Source organism: Capronia coronata (assembly GCF_000585585.1).
Source record: "Capronia coronata CBS 617.96 chromosome Unknown acBCG-supercont1.7, whole genome shotgun sequence".
NCBI classification, from domain to species: domain Eukaryota; kingdom Fungi; phylum Ascomycota; class Eurotiomycetes; order Chaetothyriales; family Herpotrichiellaceae; genus Capronia; species Capronia coronata.
In genome coordinates this window covers 61,717-85,466 of record NW_006912899.1, presented here as the reverse complement: position 1 = coordinate 85,466, position 23,750 = coordinate 61,717, and the positions used below count along the sequence as shown (strand labels likewise).

The 23,750-nt window shown below is 52.5% G+C and overlaps 11 protein-coding genes across 11 annotated transcripts; 5 read left to right on the top strand and 6 right to left on the bottom strand.

Moving 5' to 3' along the window:
• Nucleotides 1-192: 192 nt before the first annotated feature.
• Nucleotides 193-1,364, top strand: A1O1_07601 (uncharacterized protein; the record flags this gene model as incomplete). The annotated part of the gene is made up of 3 exons (XM_007728468.1): nt 193-421; nt 517-889; nt 986-1,364. 3 exons carry the CDS (start codon nt 193-195, stop codon nt 1,362-1,364), a joined length of 981 nt encoding a protein of 326 aa, XP_007726658.1.
• A 54-nt stretch (nt 1,365-1,418) lies between these two features.
• Nucleotides 1,419-3,401, bottom strand: A1O1_07600 (uncharacterized protein; the record flags this gene model as incomplete). Its single annotated transcript, XM_007728467.1, has 2 exons — nt 1,419-3,178; nt 3,221-3,401. 2 exons carry the CDS (start codon nt 3,399-3,401, stop codon nt 1,419-1,421), a joined length of 1,941 nt encoding a protein of 646 aa, XP_007726657.1.
• A 656-nt stretch (nt 3,402-4,057) lies between these two features.
• A1O1_07599 (uncharacterized protein) lies at nt 4,058-6,163 on the bottom strand (the record flags this gene model as incomplete). The annotated part of the gene is made up of 2 exons (XM_007728466.1): nt 4,058-6,075; nt 6,133-6,163. 2 exons carry the CDS (start codon nt 6,161-6,163, stop codon nt 4,058-4,060), a joined length of 2,049 nt encoding a protein of 682 aa, XP_007726656.1.
• Nucleotides 6,164-6,909: 746 nt separating this feature from the next.
• On the top strand, nt 6,910-8,275 carry A1O1_07598 (uncharacterized protein; the record flags this gene model as incomplete). Its single annotated transcript, XM_007728465.1, has 2 exons — nt 6,910-7,870; nt 7,929-8,275. 2 exons carry the CDS (start codon nt 6,910-6,912, stop codon nt 8,273-8,275), a joined length of 1,308 nt encoding a protein of 435 aa, XP_007726655.1.
• Nucleotides 8,276-9,031: 756 nt separating this feature from the next.
• On the bottom strand, nt 9,032-10,249 carry A1O1_07597 (uncharacterized protein; the record flags this gene model as incomplete). The annotated part of the gene is made up of 3 exons (XM_007728464.1): nt 9,032-9,694; nt 9,762-9,980; nt 10,040-10,249. 3 exons carry the CDS (start codon nt 10,247-10,249, stop codon nt 9,032-9,034), a joined length of 1,092 nt encoding a protein of 363 aa, XP_007726654.1.
• Nucleotides 10,250-11,068: 819 nt separating this feature from the next.
• Nucleotides 11,069-13,085, top strand: A1O1_07596 (uncharacterized protein; the record flags this gene model as incomplete). Its single annotated transcript, XM_007728463.1, has 7 exons — nt 11,069-11,198; nt 11,257-11,333; nt 11,390-11,595; nt 11,650-11,953; nt 12,011-12,211; nt 12,270-12,439; nt 12,503-13,085. 7 exons carry the CDS (start codon nt 11,069-11,071, stop codon nt 13,083-13,085), a joined length of 1,671 nt encoding a protein of 556 aa, XP_007726653.1.
• A 513-nt stretch (nt 13,086-13,598) lies between these two features.
• A1O1_07595 (uncharacterized protein) lies at nt 13,599-14,662 on the bottom strand (the record flags this gene model as incomplete). Its single annotated transcript, XM_007728462.1, has 4 exons — nt 13,599-13,749; nt 13,817-13,872; nt 13,953-14,262; nt 14,370-14,662. The coding sequence occupies 4 exons, from the start codon at nt 14,660-14,662 to the stop codon at nt 13,599-13,601; spliced, it is 810 nt and encodes a 269-aa protein (XP_007726652.1).
• A 658-nt stretch (nt 14,663-15,320) lies between these two features.
• On the bottom strand, nt 15,321-16,479 carry A1O1_07594 (uncharacterized protein; the record flags this gene model as incomplete). The annotated part of the gene is made up of 2 exons (XM_007728461.1): nt 15,321-15,868; nt 15,957-16,479. The coding sequence occupies 2 exons, from the start codon at nt 16,477-16,479 to the stop codon at nt 15,321-15,323; spliced, it is 1,071 nt and encodes a 356-aa protein (XP_007726651.1).
• An 847-nt stretch (nt 16,480-17,326) lies between these two features.
• Nucleotides 17,327-18,910, top strand: A1O1_07593 (uncharacterized protein; the record flags this gene model as incomplete). Its single annotated transcript, XM_007728460.1, has 1 exon — nt 17,327-18,910. The coding sequence occupies one exon, from the start codon at nt 17,327-17,329 to the stop codon at nt 18,908-18,910; it is 1,584 nt and encodes a 527-aa protein (XP_007726650.1).
• An 846-nt stretch (nt 18,911-19,756) lies between these two features.
• On the top strand, nt 19,757-21,658 carry A1O1_07592 (uncharacterized protein; the record flags this gene model as incomplete). Its single annotated transcript, XM_007728459.1, has 4 exons — nt 19,757-20,310; nt 20,385-20,993; nt 21,067-21,139; nt 21,203-21,658. The coding sequence occupies 4 exons, from the start codon at nt 19,757-19,759 to the stop codon at nt 21,656-21,658; spliced, it is 1,692 nt and encodes a 563-aa protein (XP_007726649.1).
• An 84-nt stretch (nt 21,659-21,742) lies between these two features.
• On the bottom strand, nt 21,743-23,748 carry A1O1_07591 (uncharacterized protein; the record flags this gene model as incomplete). Its single annotated transcript, XM_007728458.1, has 2 exons — nt 21,743-23,519; nt 23,573-23,748. 2 exons carry the CDS (start codon nt 23,746-23,748, stop codon nt 21,743-21,745), a joined length of 1,953 nt encoding a protein of 650 aa, XP_007726648.1.
• Between the last annotated feature and the right edge of the window lie 2 nt (nt 23,749-23,750).

The following is a 23,750-nucleotide window of genomic DNA, read 5'->3' as shown; positions in this document are numbered from 1 at the left end:
TGAAGTCGGATCTTGAACGGGCCAAAGAGTATCCATGGTCCCTGAATTGGATGTGATGGAACCCAGAATCGCGTGGCACGTGGCCTGGCGTTTTACCCTGGTAAAGTCGTCACGTCTCGAGCTTCTGGTTGACTCGTGCCTCTTGTGGTTCCGGGACACTGGCATCCAATACCAGCTTTCACTACTCTCAGTATGAATGCTTGTAAACGCGTTCTCGTATTTGGAGCCACCGGCTTGATTGGCCGCCATATCGTCCGACAAATCCTCACCAGGAAGGACGACTTCGACCGCATCGCTATCTTCACATCGCCCGACACGGTTCGATCAAAAGCCGAAGAGATCAAGCAGCTCAAGAATGAGGGAGTGGAAGTTCTTGTTGGCAGCCTGACGGATGAGGCCGATGTTAGGAAGGCGTATCAAGGTGAGCATATGGAGCTAATCGTGACCTTGAAGAGCCTTTTTTTTTTTTTTTTGGAGCGTCCTAGTCGAGCATCAGCTACTGATGCCCGAGCATAGATATCGACACGGTCGTTTCCGCGGTGGGAAGGAACATGATTGTGCATCAGATCGAGTTAATCCGCCTAGCCGATGAAACTCCCAACGTCCATCGGTTTTTCCCTTCTGAGTACGGCACCGACATTGAGCATAACCGTGATTCTTCCGGCGAGAAACCACATCAGAACAAGCTTAAGGTCCGCTCGTTCATCCGGTCGTGCAGAAATCTCGACCACACCTTCCTAGTAACGGGCCCGTATGCCGACGGCGACCCGGGGCTTTACCTGAGTCCAAACTACGGGGCTGTACGTACTGGGAGTTTCGATGTTCGCACCAAGACGGCAGTGCTGCTTGAGTCGGGAGATTTGAACATCGCCTTTACGACTATGTGCGAGTGAGTGATACATATGGACACCTGCGAGTCATTTCCTCTGTCTCGATTCCGATGGAGGCTGAGTATAGCTGACTATGATGCATGTGCAATTAATAGTGTAGGGAAGTTACTCCTCGCGGCGCTTACTCATCCAGAAGCTAGTCGCAATAAAGCTTTAAGGGTCAAGTCATTTACCACCACGGATGGCAAGATTCTTGAGGAGTTCGAAAAGCAGACAGGAGGAGAGAAGTGGCAAGTCTCGTATACGAGCATCGAGGAGTTGAGGAAGTTGGAAAAGAAGGCCTGGGCAACAGGCGATCATCAGGCGACGTTGATAACGCTCAGGAGGATCTGGGCCACAGGAGGTACCTTGTATCACGAATGGGACAATAAACTAATCGGAGAGCCAGCTGTCCAAACCTTAGCTGAGGCCGTGGCAACTGCCATTGATGTTCAGTTGCACGGGGAGCAGGAAATGAAGCGAAAGTTGGTATAGCCCTCAGTCATGTAGACAAAAGCTGCAATCAATGCCATTTCAAATTGCTATAGCCTATCGACTCGAAGTCAGGATGAACATGGACCTCAATACCTGGTCAGACAGTTGTTTGTAGATCTCCCTCATTCCACTCATACCAGGCCATTTTTCGGCGCAAAAGGTAAGCAGGACCAGACAAGAATTGGACACTTGTAGCACATTGTCCACGAGTATGTGAGCTGTCTCCTCTTGGTAGTCAGGGCATGCTTCACCAATCACTCGGTCAAATGACACCCTCCCATCCAAAAGTAGAATGCAGTAGGCCATTATCATAATGCTAGCCCTGAAGATATTGTGGGCAGCCATGAAGGTGATTGGGTAAGTGCCGAAGTCCGAGTTCTGAGGTGAGGTGATGATCTGCTCAAATATTTCCACCAAGCGACACGCGGAAAGAAATATTTCAACCGGAAGAATCAGTGGCGGCTGTACTGATTGGGATGCCGCAGTTTCTTGGCCCCTTGCGCGTGTGTCCTGCAGTGCCTGGATCAGCAAAGGCTGGAAGAGGAAGAGGATTGTGGAATGGAATAATGTGGTGCAAGTTATCGAGCCAACGGTACGGTCGCGCATGTCGTCTCGGCTTTGCGAATACCAGTCGAGGATACCCTTCAAACGTTGTTGATACCAGGCCAGATCGTGCCGGACGTCGTCTGTGTGACTCAAGTACATTTCGGTAAAGAGCCCTGATCGAAGATGTACCAGCCTATATTGATGGCCAGCTTGGCGCCACCGTATTGCCATACCATCCGGATTGCTGTCTTGAATAGAAACGGTCGCTGAGATGGGATATCTCGCCGCGATTACTCCCTCGGGGAGATCCGACGACCTGCCTAGCAGTTGGCCGACCAATCTTTCGATCGTGTACAATGACCAGAACATATTTCTCTGCTGTTCGCTCTCTGCAACGGGCAGACTTGGATCAGGCTCGTTGTGATAGCCCAACTCCAAGCATAGACGACATGCATAGTCCAAAAGCTTCCAAATGTCACCTTTGCGCGGACGAAACAGGCAATAGATGATAAGTAGCATGAGCGCCCGAAGAGCGTCGGTCGATATCTCTGAGGTGACTTCAGAAACACACTTGACGGCTTCCAGGTAACAGCCATGGTCGCAGGCAATCCTGCTTGCGTAATATCGCGAACGGCTGGCGCTTGCAATGGCTGCGATGATCTTGATGCGAAAGTACTGATGCGCAACTTTGTCCCTAAGTGTTGCTGGGTCGATTCCCCCGCTTTGGACCTCCCAGTACGCCTGAAGATCTGTGAAAAGGTCGGAAGCATTCAAGAAGGGGTAGATGGGGTGAATCGATACCATGTACAGTTCCACAGATTTCTCGACCATTGATTTTGTGATGAGACAATTACAGCCGCCATGAAACTCTGGTGGCGCCAGTTGTAATGTCTCGGGTACTCGTAATGGTGCAAACGAGTACTTGGGATCACTTCGTCCTCGTGCTAGGGTGGCGACCGCAAGCGAGAAGACTGAACTCCCTCCATAGTAGCGAATGTCACGGCCTTGCTGCGTGGCGACGGGGAAGTGACCACCTTCACACATTGAAGATGAAGCGCAAGACGATTGAGGATGGAGAGCATGCTGAATGCTGTTTAAGTCGGCCTGGGAGCCTGCGGGCTGTTCCGGTATGGCATCCTCTGCTCGAACAGTGTGTCGGTAAGACACAGATGACGGCGAAGCGGTTAGTGTTGCCTGTGCTGCTAGATTTGCTGCTTTCTGCTGCTGTAGATTCTTCAGGCTTGTTATCAATGACTTGAGATAGCTATCTGATCAGCGAGGGAGCCCAAGGGTTCGGCTTGATGTCTTACCTTCGTGGCAAGACCTGCTCCAGAGTGTGATCATAGAAGAGGCACTCTGCTCCGGCTCTTCTGCACCGAGCGCAGGCAGGTAAGGATGTATCACACCTGCGTCGGCCTTTCTTGCATCTTTGGCAGCTGGGTAGGGTCTTGAGAGCTTTAGCCAGTGTGTCGAATTCGGGGAAGCCGCCATGCTGGCTCGCAACAGCAGGACTTGATTGTGGTCCAAGATCATCGATGGTCATAATGGCGACAAATGTGATCTTGGGGGATAGCGAAGTGAAGCAGGGCGGTCGTTATCGCCAGAGATGTGAGATCGATGAGGTGTGGGCGATTGGGGGCCGTCGCATGAGTCAATTGTCCATACCTAATCAAGAGGTCCATGTTAAGCCTCCGGCCACTATTCCCCATACGCATTGGCGTCTCCCCCAGGAGTTCTCGGCAAGAGTCTTCGGCGCCACCTAAGTTCTTCTATCTACTACTACTATAGTACGGTAGGCTCCATGGCTTCATGAAGTCATTCGTCACGTCGGAGCGTCTCAACATAGAATTACCCCCAAACATACAGAGCTTTTGATCGTTCCCTAACCCTTGTCTTACGTGTGTTACCAATCCATTGGAATCAATGTCTCGGATGTTGCATCAAGACTTCCATGACATACTTCGCAGCGAGGTTAGTGGCAGAGGGCCCGATTAAATCATTCAACTCTGCGACTCGAAGCGATTAGCTTGAGCAGTTGCGAGTCCTTCCACTCGAGCAGTTATCGAAAAGACTAGAGCGGACAGTATAACAGGCACTTCATTGTCTACTTGCGTGGTGAAGCAGACGATATATCCCCTGACCGCTGTCTAGCAACCAACTTGAATCTCATCAGGCGATTGTGGAGTATGCTCAGGAACCACAAGATCCGGCGGCCACGGGTCTGTCCCTGCAAAGTCTATCGAACCCCAGTGCTGCTGATCATCGATATCTGCAAACGTGTCCTGGAACAGGTCATTCGGATCGAAGAAATCAAGATCCATGTTCATATCGAAGGGTGGGAGATGCGTCGGGAACGCGACTGGACGGAAAGCATCCTGCGAAGAAGCCTTGGGTATCAAGAAGTTGTCCAGTTCATCGTCCATGTCTTGGGGGTATGACAACAGCGATAGAGGGTCCTTCTTCATGGCAGCATTGATCAGAGGTGACAGCAGGCGATCAACTGTGGCTGCAAATGTGGCAATCTCACCCCATCCCTGTGCTGCTAACGTCAACAGGTTTGAGATGAATCTCTTCGTCATATCAAAGAGGTCAGCCAGCGTATACGATGCCACAATATGGTCAAAGGCATGTCTCAGACAGAAAACTGCCACCATGGAAGTCTCCGCCGTCTGGTGCGAGGCGAGCCACAATCTCCGGAATATCCCGCTTGCGATGTTCTCGTGTTGATGTTTGGCTGATTTACAAGCCGCGTCGAATGCGGCAACCAGACTCTGCTTAGGTGGCATAACCATGCGTGGAGACGGTCGGTGCAATCGGACGAGACCGTACGCATACGCGAACTCGTCGTTGTCATCTGGCTTGGAGCCTTCCCGGTACCACCGGTTCAGTGCTCGCTCCATGTCTGCCACCCACGCAGCCCAGTCCTCAGTCAAGGGCTTGCTCTGGAAGTGCACCTCTGTCAACTCGGACTGAAGGCGACAATACTCGATTAGTCGCACCGTTGCTAGGCCGCTCACCGTTGGGGGACTTCCACGGGATGACGGAGCAACCGAGGTCGGGATAGATGTAGGATATAAGGTGTTGATGCTCCTGTCAGGGATGGACAAGGGCCTCTGCAACGCCGGAGAGACCATCCGGTCCATACAGTACGCCGACCAAAACACCCTTCGTCTCTGCTTCACAGTGTCATGACCTTGTATGATGGTGCCGCGGGGTTCCCGATGCAAGCCGAGTTCAACACAAGACCTCATGGCCGCGCCACTCAGAATCCATATGTTGCCGCATTTCGGGTTGATTTCGGCATACTGTAAAATCAACAGAGTGGCTTGAATACCAGCCAATTCGTTGGGGAATGGCATGCCAGTCGAGAGGTGCCCGATCCCCTCCCGAAACAATATCTCGGAGAAGGCAATGCAGCGAGACTCATGCTGGCTTTTGGCACAACCCAATGTCGACGCGATGGCGAGAACGAGGGACAGGATGAGAAAATCAAAAGAAGGCTCAACACGCTCTGGTGGTCTTCCGGTATGATGCTGACGTAATTTGGCTCGCACGGCATCCAGATGTCGATTGATATCCTCGGCAAGGAATATTGGGGTCAGCGGCAAAACATGTACCACGTATTTGTGAATCAAGGCTTGAATGACATGGTCTGGTAATGTGAGTAGCGTTGTACATTCGACGCGCTCTTCCTCCACGCCCGTCGAGACTACTGCCCGACGTGACTCAGGGCTAGCTCCGGTGACGGCGGGCAGCACTAGAGACGGGGTCAGGCCCATACGGACTCGGGACACCAGGTCGGTCAGTGCAGGATCAGTTGGAATGGTGGCACTGATGGCCGCGGCCATTTCCATGCTCTGAATGATATCGTCTGTCAGGGGGTCGACTGGTAAGGCTGGCTTTGAGCGAGCAATAGCGATAGCGCTTGGCTGTGGTGCTGGGACAAGCTCCGCAGCGCTGTTGGCTGCGACATCAAACGAGGGTGTATTTTGAGCTGGGTTGTCGCCCCCTGAAAGCTCGATCTCGAGTGCGGCAATCTGGGACTCGAGGAATTGTGTGACACTGCGCGGGAGGTCGACATTTTGGTCGACGCTGCTGAATCCTTTGCACTCAACTCTTGCAGCGGCACATTGAGAACACCTAGGGACAAGGCGGTCGCACTGTTCTGATCGTCAGTATGGACGACGTCCTGTTGAACGACATCGGGTATCAGCCGGTCTACCTTTTGCTTTCGCTTCCTGCAACGCGCACATGATACAATTCGCCTAGCACAAGCGGTACTATTGTCGCTCTCCATCCCCAGGTGTTTTCGGACAGTTGCGCCCGCTGCCTGGAACGTCCTCGCTACACGACAGGCAGGGGTTTTGGCTGAATGGTGCGATTCGCCCTTAGGCAGATCGCTGTGCGCCGCCCTGCAACCTTGCGCGATATTCGGCACCGGGGCGCAGCCGAGATGATTGGGGCCAGATATTCGAGTACGATAGGTACTAGTAGTAGTATTACGTGGGTAATTGTGTGGCCTACCTAGGTAGGTAGGTACCTTATGTGGCTACCTCAATAGATAAGAGTAATATCTCTAGCGGAGTCGTCCGGCCGAGGCTACGCTACTCCTGGTTTTGCGTATCCAATGCGATAAGTCTAGAGCCAAGCATCCACTCGCTATCTCGCCGAACCTGCCGTATCTGTTCTCATTGTACGGGAGACTGTTCGAACGGGGTGCTGGCCAGGCTCCTCCCAAGATGTCGATGGTCAACGGTATGCCAGCGACCATGTTCTTTGTCTGGAGGGAGCGGAAGATCCTCATCAGACTTGTTTTGCGGAGGAAAGCGCTCTACTGAGTAAGTCATGCGCCTTGCCTAGTAGGTAAGTAGGTACTGCCCTACACGGATGTGAAGCATACATACATGCCCTTCTCGTCGCGTTTCGTGTTGATCAAGCTTTTACTCACTCGCGCCGGTCCATCTATCTACGTCTAACCATCCCTGCCCTCCTCAGCGTTATGGCTTTCGACAATGCTAGAATCGCCATCGTGGGAGGAGGCCTTGGTGGCATGGCCTTTGCCAATGCTGCTCTTCACGTCGGCCTCACCAATATCGACCTGTACGAACAAGCAGCGCAATTCACCGAGGTCGGGGCCGGGGTCAATATAAGCCGAAATGCCAACCGGATCTTGGATGCCTTTGGCTTGAAAGACTCGATGCTATGGAAGTCTTCGCGCAACCCACCCTGTTACATGGAGTATCGCCAGTATAAGACTGGAGAGTATCTAGGTCAGATCGATGAATTTGGACAGCCTGCCTCTCGGCAAATTCACCGAGCCCATCTCCTGGATGTGCTAAAGGAGCGAATTCCCGAACCGATTCTACATACCGGCAAAAAGCTCGTCTCGCTGGAGTACACCGGCTCCGAATATCAGCTCACCTTTGACGACAACTCGGTTGCCACGGCCACCATCGTTATTGGCTGCGACGGTATCAAATCGGTAGTGAGACGACATCTGGGCATTACCGATTCTCCCATCTACTCCGGGCAGGTGGTTTACCGCGGCTATGTTCAGTATGGCGATCTGTCGCCTGAAGCAGCAGAGATCTTCCGCAAAACAGTGGTTTACCGCGGCCACCGGAAGCACATTCTGACCCTACCTATTGGAAACGATGAATCCAAAACTGCCCAGATTGGTGTCATTGGCTTCATGAGCGAGCCAATCAGTGACTGGAAATCTGAGAGCTGGATGGCGACGGCGCCTATCGATGAGCTGCAAGAACATTGCAGCGACTGGGCCGGGCCGATCCAGGAGCTCATCCAGGGGCTTCGCAAATCGGCTCCAGATGGCAGAATGTTGAAGCAAGCCCTCTATGTCCGAGCTCCAGTCGATACCTGGTTCCACGTCGAGGAGTCCAATCATTCGCACGGTATCGTGCTAGTTGGTGATTCCGTTCATTCAACATTACCACATCAAGGTAAGCTTTGAGCCCCAGTTACCTACCTGGTGGAATCACATACTGATTGACTTCTCAGGCCAAGGCACGTGTATGGCCATCGAGTCAGGTATCACGCTTGCCACTATCCTGAAGAGATGGAGAGCTGGTGATGATCTCAACGCAGCCTTTCAACTATACCAAGATATTCGCAAACCTCGGACGGATAAGGTTACCCAGACAAGCTACGAAGCTGGATTGTTGGCATCGGCAGACTTACCTGAAGGCTTCACAGAAAACTTCAAGCCCGAGTTGTTGAAGGAGAGGATGAAATGGATCATGGAGGCGGATATTTTGGAGGAACTCTACCAACGAGGTGCACCCTATTTCGAACCCAAGAGTTCGGATAGTGACGCCAGCTCTGGTCCGGTGCAAGCTAACTTATGATTCAAAGGCTAACAGCACGAAATGGCATGTAATGCTTAGCTGGGTGCAGTGTGGCGGCTAGTTTGCCCCGGCTGGACACGAGCATTGCTGTGATTCTGGCATTGGGTAGAAAACAAAATAAGAGTTATTGTGCAAACATTAGTACTTTACTACTTTCCATGTAGTTTGAAAATTCTCTGAGGTCAGGGTAATAAAGGAGATACAGGCTAGTGGTGAGAATAATGTCAGGAATGCACAAGAGATGTTAGGATTCGGGCTCTAGATGAATTTCCACTAAGCTGTCTTATGCATCCCCCAATCGTACCCTGGAAAGTCATCGGTGCGTATACCTTGCAACAGGACCGACATGAGATCGATGAAAGGATTAAAGCAATCGTTGACTGTGCGCTGGTCTACGATGCTATGGTCTCAACCACTGCATCAGATGCTGCCAAAATACGCATGTAAACAGTTCGAACAACACCATCGGCAACGGGAAGCGGTGTCAGCTAACGACTCGGTCTCCTCCCGGAGTCGACTCTAACGAATGATGAGTCGACTCCGGGTCGACTCAGGGGCCTCCCTAGTAGGTTATAGAGCGCGTTTATCCGCTCTGGGTAGTACATCCGGAACGGGAGTATATAGTATCCTACTCCGCATGATTACTAAATAGAGAGCGGGAGGCTAGGAGCTAGACTCGGAACACGAGGTTAACTATTCGTTATAAGCGCGCTGATAAGTGACCAAAGTCCTCAAGTTTCCATGTCAAAGGTCCGCTCAAATAACACGGGGCTTCTTCTCGATATTTGCGGCCATCATATAACGTAAATCCACACACTTTGCGGCCTGAACCTGTTCTGGGGTGTCCATAGGTATCGGGAGCCTGTAGTTCTTTGCGGTGATGGCGTCTCTCCAGCAGCCAGCTACGCAAGGTTCATAATGAGGCTTGTCACCTTCCTTGACAATAGGATCGACCAAGAAGTTTCGCTCTGGGTGGACGAAGAAGGCGGTCGAGTAGCGAGCCGGCAGATACCCATCGGGGCCAATGGCGTCCAATTGCTTTTGAGACAACTTCGGCGCCATGACACGGTGGCGAGTGGAACGAAGACCGTCGTTGGAAAGTCTTTGAAGAATATCGGCGACATTGATGACACAAGTGCCTGGGATTGGCGTGGCCGACACGAACTTCCCATCATGGAACCGGTCGACTTCGAGACCTCCAACGGAATCTTGGAAGAGGAGAGTGAAGAGACCGTAATCGGTGTGAGGGTTGATGCGGAAGTTGCGACCAGATTCGAGAGTCTTTCGTGCCACGGGCATATAGTGCAGCAGTCGCAGCTGGCCATCAAGTTGTCCAAGTTGGGCCCGGAACTCGTCGGCATCGAGACCTAGCACCGTGGCCAGGGCCGAGGCGACATGGCTTGCCAGGTCGAGCAATTTCTAGACCAAAGAACCGTTGGTTAGCGACGTCGTTCTTGTCACAACAGGAAGGCAGACATCTACAAACCTTGTAGAAGGTATTGGCCCAGGCAGTCCAATCGTCCAGCTCTCCCTCTGCCGGGCAGAGCTCGTTGACTTTGCGATGCTCATAGCATTCTTTGTGGCTTCGACCGCCGTGAGGGTCGCTTGATTCGGCACCATCAGCCGTGTACCCCTGACTTACCGAGGGGTCGTTTAGTCTGAGTTTTTCTTTCCATTCGGTAGGCTGATCGTGGAACTGCTTGCTCTAGCATGTTTGTTAGTATCCACGGTAGGCAGGAACCTCGTGAACAGTCCAAAACATACTCTTCGAAACATCTCCTCGATTTCGGACTGTGAAATACCAAAGTCTTTGAGGTAGACCCATCCAAAATTGTGAAAGGCATCATAAAGTCGATCTGCGACCTCCTTCTTGCCCTCAGGAGTCCCGTCCAAGAAGGGTTGGAAGGACACGATAGGGAAAGGGAATTCAGTTCCCGTCTGGGGTGTATCGTCGGCTGGGCCTATGGAACCCATGACTGCTGTACTTCCTGACTGTTTGACTACGGGGGTGGTAGTTGAGATATCAGGTCAACAGGCGCTGCTACCGTCTTGGCCAATCTCCTCCGGTCGTTATATATCTCAATATTAGATCCGACATGGCACGCCGTCCCACCATCATAAAGGGGGATCCTCCAGGAAAGCCAATCCGCAAATGTGGCAGAGATCGGGGGGCTCGACATCCACCGATGCATCCATCTCTGGCAGCTCGGGGGTTTTGCGATTCATATCTCGGCGAATAGACCATTTTCGCACATGAAGATAAGCAGAATCGCGCTTTGACCGACTGGCGCTGGCTGCGTTGGGTCTCGAAGCGGAGAACTGGTGCCACTGGGCTGGTAGCGGCTGGCTAGAAGCCGTCCCCTTGGCTGTCATACTAGTATCTCGACACCGCACAGATAAGGACAGGGCAGAACAGGCTTCAGTGTTCGCCCATTGACCGACGAAAATAAGGCCTATTCGATCCATGTTCTTTCATTCCTTAACAAACCAGGGCAATTGCAGCTTCTTGACGCTGGCCTATCTCTCTATACCAGGCCAGAATCTCGTATCTTGCACGATGCTGCGCTGAGCGCCGGCTTGGGAGAAGCCCCCCTAAGATCTCAGGCGCAAGATCGTCCTCTTGGACTCCTACACTATCTCAGGGCTATATAGATGTGTCTGACTCCAAGCTGTAGTCGACGGTGAGGTCGGTGGATCGCCGATAGCCCGCCGACCATTCTTCAGCTTCACTCTTTGCATCTCATCCATTGCCATCAGGTCACGGATCGGGTTCGCACCCAGTCAATTTGCACCATGGCAGTATCGCACCTGTTCCGAAAGCTCGAGGTCGAGAGACCGGGCATTGATCCAGAGCATTCGCTATTGGTCAACCAGGATCTGCTTCCAGTTCCCAGGGAGAATCGCACCTGGACCAAATGGACTTGTGAGTTGATCTTACAGTTCTATTCCAGAGGCCGCAGTCTGACCTCATGTGTTACCAGATTCCCTTTTTTGGGTCGCTGAATGCTTCAGCGTTACCTCATGGACTGTCGCTTCCACCGGTGTTGCTGCAGGTCTGGTAAGTTTAAGGCTTGGTCCTCGAAGACATGAGATTGGCGGCTAACAAAAGTCCAGGCGTGGTGGGAAGCATGGATCTGTGTTATCCTGGGTCACTTCATCGCAGCCGTGCCTACAGTGATGACGGGTCGCGGCGGTGCTGTCTACCATGTTCCTTTTCCTGTCATTGCTCGATCCAGTTTCGGCGTCATTGGCGCCCTCTGGCCAATCTTCAATCGCGAGGCTATGACAATCATTTGGACAGGGGTGCAAATGGTGCAGACGTGAGTGGAACTGGTTCGGTTCTTTCTTGAAAATTCTGACAAGATCATATTCAGTGGCAATTGCATCTACACCATGATCCTGTCATGGACCAAGGGAATTTCCAAAGTGCATGACCCCTTTGGATCAGATGTCACCATGACTGGCGGTCGACTCATCGGATTTGCGATCGCCTGGGTGATTTGTATGGCCTGCACAGTGGTCCCGATCCACAAATTCCGCAAAGTCATCTACTGGAAGTCCGTGGTGATGTCGATCTGTATGCTTGCGTTCTTTGGCTGGTCTATCCATCGGGCCGGTGGTGTTGGCAAAATCGTCCATCAAGGACCACAGATCCCAGAAGGGAAGTCTCATGGCTGGGTGAGCGTCTTGGAATCTCTTTGCAAGACGAGTTTGTCACTAACCTGACCATCTTAGCTCTTCATTCAGCACATCTTCGTCCAGGCGGCCAATGTGGTGACCTTCGTGGCCAACAACGCTGATTTGAGTCGATACGCACGTCGGCCAAATGACGCTCTTTGGACCCAGTTGATTGGTTTCACGGCGTCGTATGGCTTGATCGCATTTTTCGGCATTCTTATCACGAGTTCGTCCGGCATCACCCTCGCCTCTGGCAAGGTAAGCCATGCTCTCTCCTAAGAGATGTTTCCGAATCCTGCTAATCTCGCTTCAACAGCCAAACTGGGATCCGCTGGGTATTCTTGCCGGTTACTTGGACGACTACAGTGCCTCCAATCGCGCTGGCGTCTTTTTCATCTCGGCTGGGTTCTCCTTTGCCCAGGTTATAACCGTTGTCCTGGCCAATCTCATTCAATCCGGCAATGATGCCGCTGCGCTTGCCCCAAGGTTGGTGTTTCTGCTAGACACCGTACAAAGCTTCAAGTTCTGACCTCGTTTCCAAAATTACAGATACATTTCCGTCCGTCGTGGCATGGTTCTTGCCATGATCCTCGGCTTTGCAATCACTCCATGGAACTTGACCAAATCCTCCTTCTCCTTCACCTCGTACCTCTCAGCCTACGCCATCTTCCTCGCTTCAATCGTGGGCGTCTTAATCGGGGACTACTACCTAGTTCGCAAGGGCCATCTCGATCTGCGCTCGCTGTTCACCACCGACAAGAAAGGCCTGTATTACTACAAGTACGGCTTCAATTGGCGAGCATACGCAGCCTACATAATCGGCATGATTCCCGCCTTCCCAGGCTTTCTCCAAGTCTGCGGAGTCAAAGGCGTCTCCATGGGTGGGCAGCACTTGTATTACTTTGCTTTTCCGATCGGCATCGTCTTCGGTGCTGTGGCGTATTGGGGCTTCAACTTGCTCTCCCCGCCCCAGGGTGGCCTTGCTACCGAATGGAAGGAGATTGAGCCTCAAGGTACAGGCATTGACGGCACCGAAGGCATCGACTACATCGATGGAATCAGCCAGCAGAAGAGTCGAGAGGACGAGACCATCTATACCAAATCAGCCGAAGCCGAGGAGAAGCAGGTTTGAGCCGCAACCCTGGAACGCCGAATTTGCGGGCCTTACGTGGTATCGACTGGTATTAGATGACTCGTTTTGGATGGAGGTGGCAGGACTGCATTTGTGAATCACATACATACCTGCTGAACGTACATCGGGAGGGAATGTTGCCGAACGGTGAACTCACTGTTCTCGTCGTACAGATGGATTAGCTGTCTGTTTTGACTGATTGAATGAATGCATCGTATCTAGAATTCCACTGCTCGTACAGTAGCACCTTGATCTTCTGATCGTGCGAGGGATTTTAAGTTTCGGATTCAGCAAGGCCATCTACGCCTTCGAGACGTGCGGAGTCTGTGCCAGTTCGTTCACTCTATACAATCCTGTTGACCGGTCACATTGCACATGCCCGTGACAGCTGACTTATCAGCCTCATTCCCCCTCGATAAGTCGCCGCCTGTTGCCACTATTGTCGCGATTCCCTCTTTTTATGCCTTGCGATGCATGATAGTTGCAGCGGCCTGTTGTTACATTAGTTGAGGCTCACTTGCGCACTGACACGTGCTGGACAGGGCTCCATCGTACCTGATGATTTGGAAAGATCAAAGTGTCGGCAATGACCACATTTTCACGCCGGCCAGCAGTAAAGACAACAACCTCAGCAATATCTTCGGGCGTCAGAGGTTCACAGCCGCTGCACTAGTATTTAGCTACGGGGTTCGGTTCACATGATGTACGGAGTGAACGTGGGTGTTACTCACGAATAAACAGCATCGGCCTTGGACTTGTCACCGTAAAATCGAACGACGGAGAATTCCTGCGGAGGGCATTAGAATGAACTCGTTCGTGACGGGTCGGTCGCGCCGGGGGAGAGGAAAGGATCGCCTCGTCACTCACCGTCTCGACTTGGCCTGGGTCAACCTCAATGACCCTGATTCTCGTCGCGATCAACTCCTTCCTCAGAGCCTCTGTGAATGATCTGACAGCCGCTTTTGTCGCACAGTAGATACTACCTCCGACATAAGGCTCTCGGCCGGCAATGCTGCCAATGTTGATTATGTCGCCGGCACCACTTTCGCCTCGTGCCTTCATGAGCGGCAAGACGGCCTGGGTCATGTTGATTAGACCGGTGACGTTGGTTGCAAACATGACCTCGATGTCGTCCTCCGCGATCTCTGGGGCTTTGGCAACGCCCCTGACGAGGCCACTGTGGAAAGTTCATGTGTCAGCAGACACCCCACGAGCATGGAGCCATATTGTGCCACAGGAAAGACATTGGCCAAATTCGAACAGCAAGTGAGGTTCTGTACGTACGCATTGTTGACGAGAACATCAATCTCTCTGAAGTCGGCAGGCAATCGGTCGACGAAACCTGCAACTTGGCTGCTCTTGCTGACATCGAGTTGAACGGGAAGGACCTTGACACCCGAGCCAACCTCGTTTTCTATTTCGGCCGCAATTGCCTTGAGTTGGTCAATTCTCCGGGCAGTCAGGATGAGTTTGAGGTCTTGAGGTGATGTTCGTGCAAATTCGAAGGCCACGCTGCGTCCGATCCCAGATGAGGCACCGGTAATGAGGATTGTCTTGCCTGCGAGGCGTTTGCCCATTGCTGCGGCTGCCATTGTAATACTCGAGGCCTGGAAACACGTCGAGTTGTAATTCGCTTCCTGATAGACAAGATCAAGCCAAAGAACAGAAATCCCGACCAACTTCCTTGACAATGACTCGAAGGGAGATTGAGCCACGTGCGGAAACTATCGTCAATTGTTTAGCATATTCGGTCGAGAGCCACATCGAGTGGAGTGCAACCTATTACAGAATACCAGTACCATTTGTCCCCGGCAAGGCTGGCTGCACGCGCAGCTACAGTAAGTGGTGGTGCGTTCAGCCTCAGGGCCGCTGGTCCACCGTGGTGTAACAAGCAGATCATCGCTCCCGGGCCGATGGTAATCGGGGATCAACCGGACATTACAAACCGCAATTGCTTCAACTCCAATGCTTCTTTGAGCCCTGCGATAAGCTCCGGTCAGACACTACGAGTCCTGGGCTTGCCAGGGTCATTTTGATTGAAGCCGGGCTGAGGTAAGCATTGTAAGTCTGTACGAATAAAGCAATTGGTTAATGGAGGGTTGCCAATCACCAGGTACCTATGAGTCAGGACGAGACACAAGGCGGTGCATGGCGATTTCCTCTTTGCTGAACGTCGCGCTCACGGTCATCGACGAACGGCGCGTACCCTAGCACGGAGATGCTTGACATATCATTTCATACTATGAGATTCTCCGGCGGTAAAACGCCACGACTCCAGCCGATGACATTGTCTTTCACATCTTGAACGAGATTTTCCATCGTGACTTCGCTATACCACGCCGTGTGCGGCGTCACCACCAGCGGTAGCTTTTCGCCGTCTTCTCTCGCGGACTCGTCCGCGAGGGCCTTCAGGAGCACCGAATTCTCCGTCGACGCCGGCTCAGTCACGAATACATCCGTCGCAGCACCGGCAATCTGGCGGGTTCGTAGCGCACTCAACAAGTCGTTCTCGTTGACGATACCTCCACGACTGACGTTGATGAGCACCGCACGTGAATTCATCTGGGCCAGCTCTGCCTCGGAGATCGTGTCGAGTGTGGTTGGCAATCTAGGTATGGCTACAAAGATCACGGTACATTTGGCTAAGATGTCCGCGAATGAAGATCTGGACATGCCATCGGAGCCGCTGGCAGATGGCGTTGTTTGTTGCGTACTGCTTGTTTTGCGGTCGGCAATCAGAACGGTCATTCCAAGGGCAAGGCAGAGCTTCGCGATGTGTTTACCTACACGATGCCAAATTTCTTTCATCAGGTATGATGCACTCAAAAGGATGTTGGCTGAAATGTGGGAGATATGCTCATCAGAACTTACCGACACCACCATAGCCGATGATTCCTACAACCTCGTCCTTCACTCCGAGTGGCAGGTTGTTGTCTCTATCTCGCAGTGAGCTCAGCAGCGTCCGCTTCTTTGGCCATTGGTCATCGACCGTCCGGATATGCGTCTGCACTATGCACCTCCTGGTTGCGAAATACAAGGCGATGGCGTGCTCCGCAACAGTTGTGGTGTTCGCCCTGGGACTGTTTAACACGCGGATTCCACGGTTTCGGCAGTATTCCAAGTCGACGTGGTCTGTCCCGGCTGCCATGATCATGATGGCGCGTAATCTTGGTGTGACCTCGGCGGACAATGTGGCCGCCGCCAGAGGCATGGTCGTGATGATTGCGATATCCGCATCGCGGATTCTCTCATTCAGTACTTTCACATCGTCGCGCGGGGTCTGATCGTAAATTGTGATGTCGTATTCCCCATTGAAGCCGTCGAATTCTGGAATTGGGCCAAATTGGGCCTCGAGAGCAACGATCTTGATGCGTGATGACCCTGTCACCGACATTGACGTCGAGGACGATCCCATTGCCATCGAAGCTAAGATTGACTTACTTCAGCAGCCCTGTATCTTCAAGAGCATGAAGAGAGGAGACAATAATGTCTGTCCGAGCGCTAGGGCGCCAAAGAGGAGCTCGTTTCTGCCGTAATACTACCCAGGCTACCAACTGATAGCACAGCAGGTAAGCATCGGAGACAACGCGAACTCGGCGGAGAATAGCGCAATCCCCGGACAGAAGAGTCAGAACCTAACAGTGGGGGACCTGAACTACAGATAAGGGATCTATGGCTTGCAACTCCGCTAATCGTAGTGCTCGCTGTACGCCCGGAGCAACCTAGGTTGAACTCGCAGTATTGCCGGACTAGCTGGCGTCGTGGGTCGCGGGACCAAAGCGTTGTACTCGCCGAACATCATCATTCCCATAAGTTTTGTAGGCCCTATACTATTTCTATCTCTTCTGATCCGACTGATCAGGTAAGTCAGCCGTCGTCGCTGGACCCTGCCTAGCTTGGTGAAACATTCCTTCTATTCCGTACTTCCAAAGCAGCAGCTTTACTGGCCCACTCAAGGTCCATATAACGGGGCAACTTGCAAGCTTGACAATGGATTTGGGATATAACATTAACATAGTAAGCCCGAGCCGATCGTGTATGCCCCTGGGATTCTATTGACATGGAGTTGTCGTACTGGCCAAAATAAAGTGCAGGTACTCGTGACGCCCGATCAGATTGGACCATAACCGTATGAGAACGTTGCTACAAGATATCCCAAACCTGAAAACGACCATCAGCTAAAAGCCAAAGGGGCTCGGTGTTTGCCATTGCAAGCCAAAGCATTCAACTGAGACCTAACCATGGCAACACTGGCAGCAGCCTCAGAGGCCAACAAGGCACAAATCACCGCCCAAGATGTGGTCGACATAGTCGGAAGCCTCAACCTTTCCTTACCCGAAAGCGACGTGTCTCAATGGCACGACATCATCGCCTCAGTGCAGGAATCTATTGATGTGGTCAATGCTCTGCCAGACTACGTGCCCAATACCGACACGGATCAATATCCTCGACAAGATGTCCATCGACCAACTCCGGAAGAGAATCCCGGGAATGCCTGGGCGTGGAAAGTGAGGATCGAGGGCGACAAGGACGACTCAGCCATTCTGTCTGGCGTCACGTTCGCGCTCAAGGACAACATTGCCGTCAAGGATGTGCCCATGCTCGTAGGCACAGATGTCTTCACCGACTACATCCCCGACACGGACGCCACGGTGGTGCGACGGATACTGAAAGCTGGCGGCACCATCGAAGGGAAAGCTGTCTGCGAGAATCTGTCGCTGTGTGCCTCGTCCTTCTCTGCAGCTACAGGACCGGTCGAAAACCCCTACGCCGAGGGCTACACGGCCGGTGGCTCGTCGAGCGGATGCGGTCATCTGGTAGGCGCGGCGAAAGTAGATGCCGGCATCGGTGGAGACCAGGGAGGTTCGATCCGGTTTCCAGCCAGCTACTGCGGCATTGTGGGCATGAAACCAACCTGGGGTCTGGTACCATGGACAGGCATCATGACCCATGACCCAGTCCACGACACTGCTGGTCCGATGACCCAGACAGTGGCCCTGAACGCCAAAGTCCTCCAAGCTATTGCTGGCAGGGATGACATCGATGATCGACAATACGCCGCACCGCTGCCCGCAGATCTTCCCAACTATTCGGATTCCCTGGAAAAGGGTGTTGCGGGGCTTAGGATTGGCATCCTTCAGGAAGGGTTTGATTTCGCGGTCATAGATCCCAGAGTCAAACAGAAGGTGTTGGATGCCGCGGAGCGGTTCAAGAGCCTTGGGGCAGAGGTTCTTCCGATCAGTGTGCCTTTGCATACCCAGGCCGGGCATATTGTCAACTGCGCGTTGCGACCCACAGCCTCGCAACAGGGCTATCTCGGAAAAGCGTGCGGTCGGAGGGCACTGTACATGACAGGGCTGACCGAGAAGATGAGTCCTTTGACCCAGGACAAATTTGACAAGATGTTCTCGACGTCCAAGTTCTCCCTCATGTCGGGTCTCTATGTCTGGTCAAAGCACCCCGCCCTCTACGGTAAGGCCATGAACTTGTATCGAAGGTTGCGGGATGAATATGACGCGGCTTTGAGCCAGGTTGATGTCCTCATCACGCCCACAACGCCATACGTTGCAAATCGGCACGCGGCGAGGGATGCTGGACCTGCAGAGCAAATGGCTAAGAGTCGTGGTGTTGCGGTAAACACGGTCTGTTTCAATGCCAGTGGTCATCCAGCCCTAAGCTTACCTATCGGCTATTGTTCCGCTGAAGACGATGACAGCATCAAGTTGCCTGTTGGGATGCAAATTGTTGGAGGAATGTTCCAGGAGGAGATGATCTATCGAGTCGCTGCAGCATGGGAGAAAGCGTTCGATTGGAAGTCATTATAAGATGTCGCAACAGCCGTGTCGTGTGCGTGAAAGCCCATCTTCTGATGGCTATCGTGATGAATGAAATAACTAAGGTGGTACACCATAAGACTTCGTGATCTCACAAGAGCGCCGGGTCTTGGAACTAGGAATGTTAGTCTACAAATGGATTTGGGTCTGCAGAGTTGACAAAACAAATACACTGTTGAATATGAAGCCGAGTCCAATATGCACATCTGTCCCACCGTTTATGCGGTTGGAAGGTGATAATCGAACACCGCAGTAGTCCCATCCGTAGGATCGCGCCTTCGCCGGTAAAGACCAGGCCTTGAGTGTGGCCCACCCGATCGGGTCGACAAACTCGAGGCAGCAACGCCTTTTCGCCGACGTGTCCTGGCTTGGGAGCCCTGCGATACATGAGCGCCTAGTCATACAGCCGTCTGTTCGCTCGGGCTCCAGCACGAAATATGCCTCGTGAGAATGTGCTAAGTATGCTTTCTTCAGGAAGGCTTTTGAATATTGGAAGATATGTCATCAAGTCGCGTGAGACCGCCGAAGGGTGGCCGACGATCGCTCCTTCGCCACCATTCCACACTATCATGAACGCAGCCGTAACGTTGTTGACAAGAGATGCGGAAGTGTATATGAGAGCCCTTGCCGTCTTGTCTGCACATATGAGATGAATACTGTAGGCATCTGTCAACATTTCGGTTGCGTGATGAGTACACCATGGACCACGAATTTGCCAAAGAGGGCGTCCACCACATGAGATCGCAGCTGTGTGGATGGTTCAGATATGATCCAACAGAGCTGCGAGATGGACCGAGTGCAGCAGTCCGTCAAGGACAAAGAACGTCGTTCTCGACCATGAGCTCGCCTCACCAACCCGGCACCCAGTTTGGCGCAGACGGTGACGGCCAAGAAGCAGCGGTAGATACGGACATGAATTTGAAGGGTGGTCTCTCTGGCGACGTTCCCGTGAAGACCTCGACCTGCGCCACTCACGTTGATGGCCACGAGACTCCAAGAACAACCTCACAATCTTCAGTCCGTCGGTTCCTCATTTTAGTTGGCATGTTCTTGTCGCTCTTCATCTCGGCACTCGACCAGACCATCGTCACAGGCGCTCTACCGTACATCGCGGCCGATCTCGGCTCCTCAGGCAGCGGCTATACTTGGGTCGGATCTGCATTTGCTCTGGCCCAGTTTGCTGTTTTGCCTCTCTTCACACAGGCAGGCGGTTTCTTTGGCCGAAAATGGACTCTGCTTTGTGCAATATCCGTGTTTCTGCTTGGAAGTGTCTTGTGCGGTTGCGCAAACAGCATGACAGTCCTCATCGCCGCCAGGGTCGTGCAAGGTGTCGGTGCTGGTGGGATTATAACCTTGGTCTATATCCTCATCGGTGATCTAGTAAGCACAAAGTAAGTGTCACCATATCCGATGTTATTTGGAACCTTTGAGGCTGCACAACTGACTGACACATGGTGTGTTCCAGAGACCGGGGCAAATACCAAGGCTTGATCGGGGCAACATGGGCTGTGGCCAGCGCTGTTGGCCCAGTCCTGGGCGGCGTTTTCGCTGACAAGGTTTCGTGGAGATGGTGTTTCTTCATCAACGTCCCTGCCTCAGTGCTGGCCTTCCTGGTGATCATGTTGTTCCTCCACATGACGCACCCACGGGTAAGGCTTTCCGAAGCCATTCGCAAGCTTGATTATTTGGGCATCACAGTGACTGCCGGTGCAACGACTCTTATCCTCTTGGCTCTGCAGTGGGCTCAACAAGGCGCAGCATGGTCCTCAACCCGCCAGATTGCTTTCCTGGTACTGGGCGGCCTCGGCTTTGTGGCACTCCCGTTCATCGAAGCCAAAGTACCGACGCCCATTGTCCCTCTGAGTCTGTTTGCACACCGAACCAGAATCGGGGCTTACGCGGCTTCACTTTTGCATGCTGTGGCCTACTCTGGCATTGCATATTACACGCCGTTGTATTTCCAAGCCGTCAAATGCCAGAGCGCTTCGGCGGCTGGTGTAAACATACTTCCATTGGTGATTTCTCTCACCATTGCCAGCACTGCCAGTGGATATCTGATTACCTGGACCAGAAAGTGAGCCCCCAATTGCCCCGAATGAGATGATATTCTGCATCGCAAGATCACTAACCTGAATGTGTCACCATAGATATCAAGCATTGGTTTGGGGTGGATTCGTAGTATCGGCTGTCGGATCCGGTCTCACGATCATGCTCAATCAGGTGAGGGAGTTGAGACCCTGGATACGCAAACGTGGGACTTTTGCTGACGCTCATTTCCTCCAGTCTTCCGGTAAAGCTACACAGATTGCATTCCTGATTCTTACTGGTCTTGGTCTCGGGCCTAACTTCAACTCGCTTCTGATCCCAATACATGCGTCCTTTGGCGACGAGACTGAGACCGCTCCTGATGTTCTGGCGTCGTCAACCGCTGCTTACGTCTTCTTGCGCTCCATGGGATCCGCCCTGGGCATCAGCATTTCGGGCCTCGTGTTCTTTCAGGGCCTGGCCGATGTCCACTTCAACGGTATGCCGGCGTCACAGGTGGTTGGGCTTGTGCGAGAACTTCCTGAGCCTCAAAGATCTCAGGCCGTTGACTTGTTCTCGAGGGCCATGCGGCATGTCCACATACAGCTGACAGTCGTGCTGTCGGTAGCCTTACTAGCAAGTCTGCTCGTGAAGAAGCATCAACTGCAGGACAAGGTGCAGTCTAACCACAGACTGGTCGAGCAGAAATCTTGAGCGAGCGAAAAGCTCAAATAGCTAGTCCAAAAAAATTGATAGGAGCTGCAACCCCTCAAGTTGAATTTACTGATAGCGCGGACTTCACATTCGATAGAACCATGGGTCCAACTCGTTTCCCATAGAATCCAAGTTCGAGTAGAGCATGGCAGCGCCGTTCTCTGTACCATCCCCAATGATGGGTTGATCCAACCAATGCCCTAGGTCATCGTTCATGAGGGTATCATCAAACTGGAAAGTGCTGGTTTGGTCGATAGATGCGTGCATGGGCAGAGGAGCTGGGAATGCTGCATCGATTCCTGCTTCCCGCGCAGAATTCCCGGGCCAACTTACTTGCCCGGTTGCTTGTTGATCATGGTCTTGTTCGATCCCAGTGATTGGAATCAGCTGTACAAAAAGGCGAATAGTGCCTTCACAGAGTTGACAGTAAATGTCGAGAATCTTTTTGCCATACCGCCAGTGTTCCGCCATAGCTGAGAGTACCATGCGTGTCCTCTGCAAATCCTCGTTAATTTCTTTCCAGTCGGCGATGGCCCTGATTTCGGGACTGGTCCATATACAGAAGAGATGCGTGACTGCGGCGAGGAAGAGCCAGTGGAATGCCATCCAAGTGCAATCGATAGCATTACGTGAATGCATCTTCGCGTAGAGCTTCAGAACATTCGAGGCTGAGGCAAAGGATCGTTGGTATGCTCCTTCAAAAGAACTTGAACTGATCAAGGATGGCCGATAAATGAACATGGTCAAGTTGTGATAAGCATGGTTAATCCAATCCTCCATTTGAGGCGAAGATTGTGACAAGGGCGCCTCAACCAGCCACGCATCAAGCCGTCTCTGGATATTGTTGTGCCAATCAGCTGGCATTGGTCTGGTCTTCTGGTAGAGCACATCGGCTGCCTCACTTTGTAACCTTCGGAGTAAAAAGCAGTGGTTGGCAGCTGCGGCATTGAGCGCCGAAGAGGAGTCGTGTAGACTAGCTGGAGTAATCTCGGGAAAGGGTGTGCGGATATCTACATCCTGTAATGCTGTGGGCCGACCCAAGGTATTCCCCACGGCTCGGTCAATGCTGTACAGCGACCAGAACAAATCCCGCCGAGCACTCGCATCTTTAGCACTGTCTGTCGCCGCTGGTGTGAGGTTGTCTTCATGAAGACGAAGGAAAGTTGCAAGGCGTAAGGCAGCACCCAGTAGATGCCAAGTGACAGATTTCTGGGGGTTGACCAAGGAATAGAGGAGGACAAGCAGTATGATCTGGAGAGTCCCGATGGTGCGGTAGGGCAGAATGTTCGGAAGCAAGTGCAGAGCTCGTTCGTATTGCATCTCTGCGAGATTCGACGCCATGGCATTCCCCTCCATAGCGCCTAGATAGAATGTGGAAATGGCCGAGATTGCGTGAATGACAATGCCGGATTCGGGATACTCATTCGGCGTATCTGAGAAAAAGCGAGATAGATGAAAGTCAAACTGTTCGCGCGTCAGGATTCTGTAGAACCACTGTGTGACAGAAAAATAGTCGAATAACCTCGATACCGTCTCGCGGTCTAAGTTGGCATGCGCGGGAGTTGGAGACAGAATATCAATCAGGCGTTTTGAATCCGTGTGGGCTTGACTGTTGGGTTGGGACGCGAGACCCCGCGAACCATCAAGGATGTGACGTGTCTTTGCGAAGGTAATGGCGTACTCGATGAAGGCGATTCCAGAAGAGGTGCCGAGATAGCGTCTGTTTGAGACCGGGGGATTTTGTCGCTTTCGTTCGGGGTGGTTCACCGGCGTTGAGGCGTCTTTAGGCGGAGGATCGCTGGACAACTTTTTGAGAGCCTCACGGAGCTTCTGGGCATGTTCCTCCAGTCGCTGGACATATCTGGCGCCTCGGTCAGTTGTTGGGGTCAAAAGCATAGGTCCCGGCAGCCTCACGCTCTAGGGACTGTTCTGCCTGTATCGGGATCCTCAACATAGCACTCATTTCCTGACTGCTTTGGGCGGGTTAGCAGAAGCCATGTGTTTCTGATAGGGAGATGAGTCGCGCTCTTACCACGCAAGGCTTGCAGCCATTTGTATCGGAATCGCATTTCTGTTTGCGATTTCGGCATCT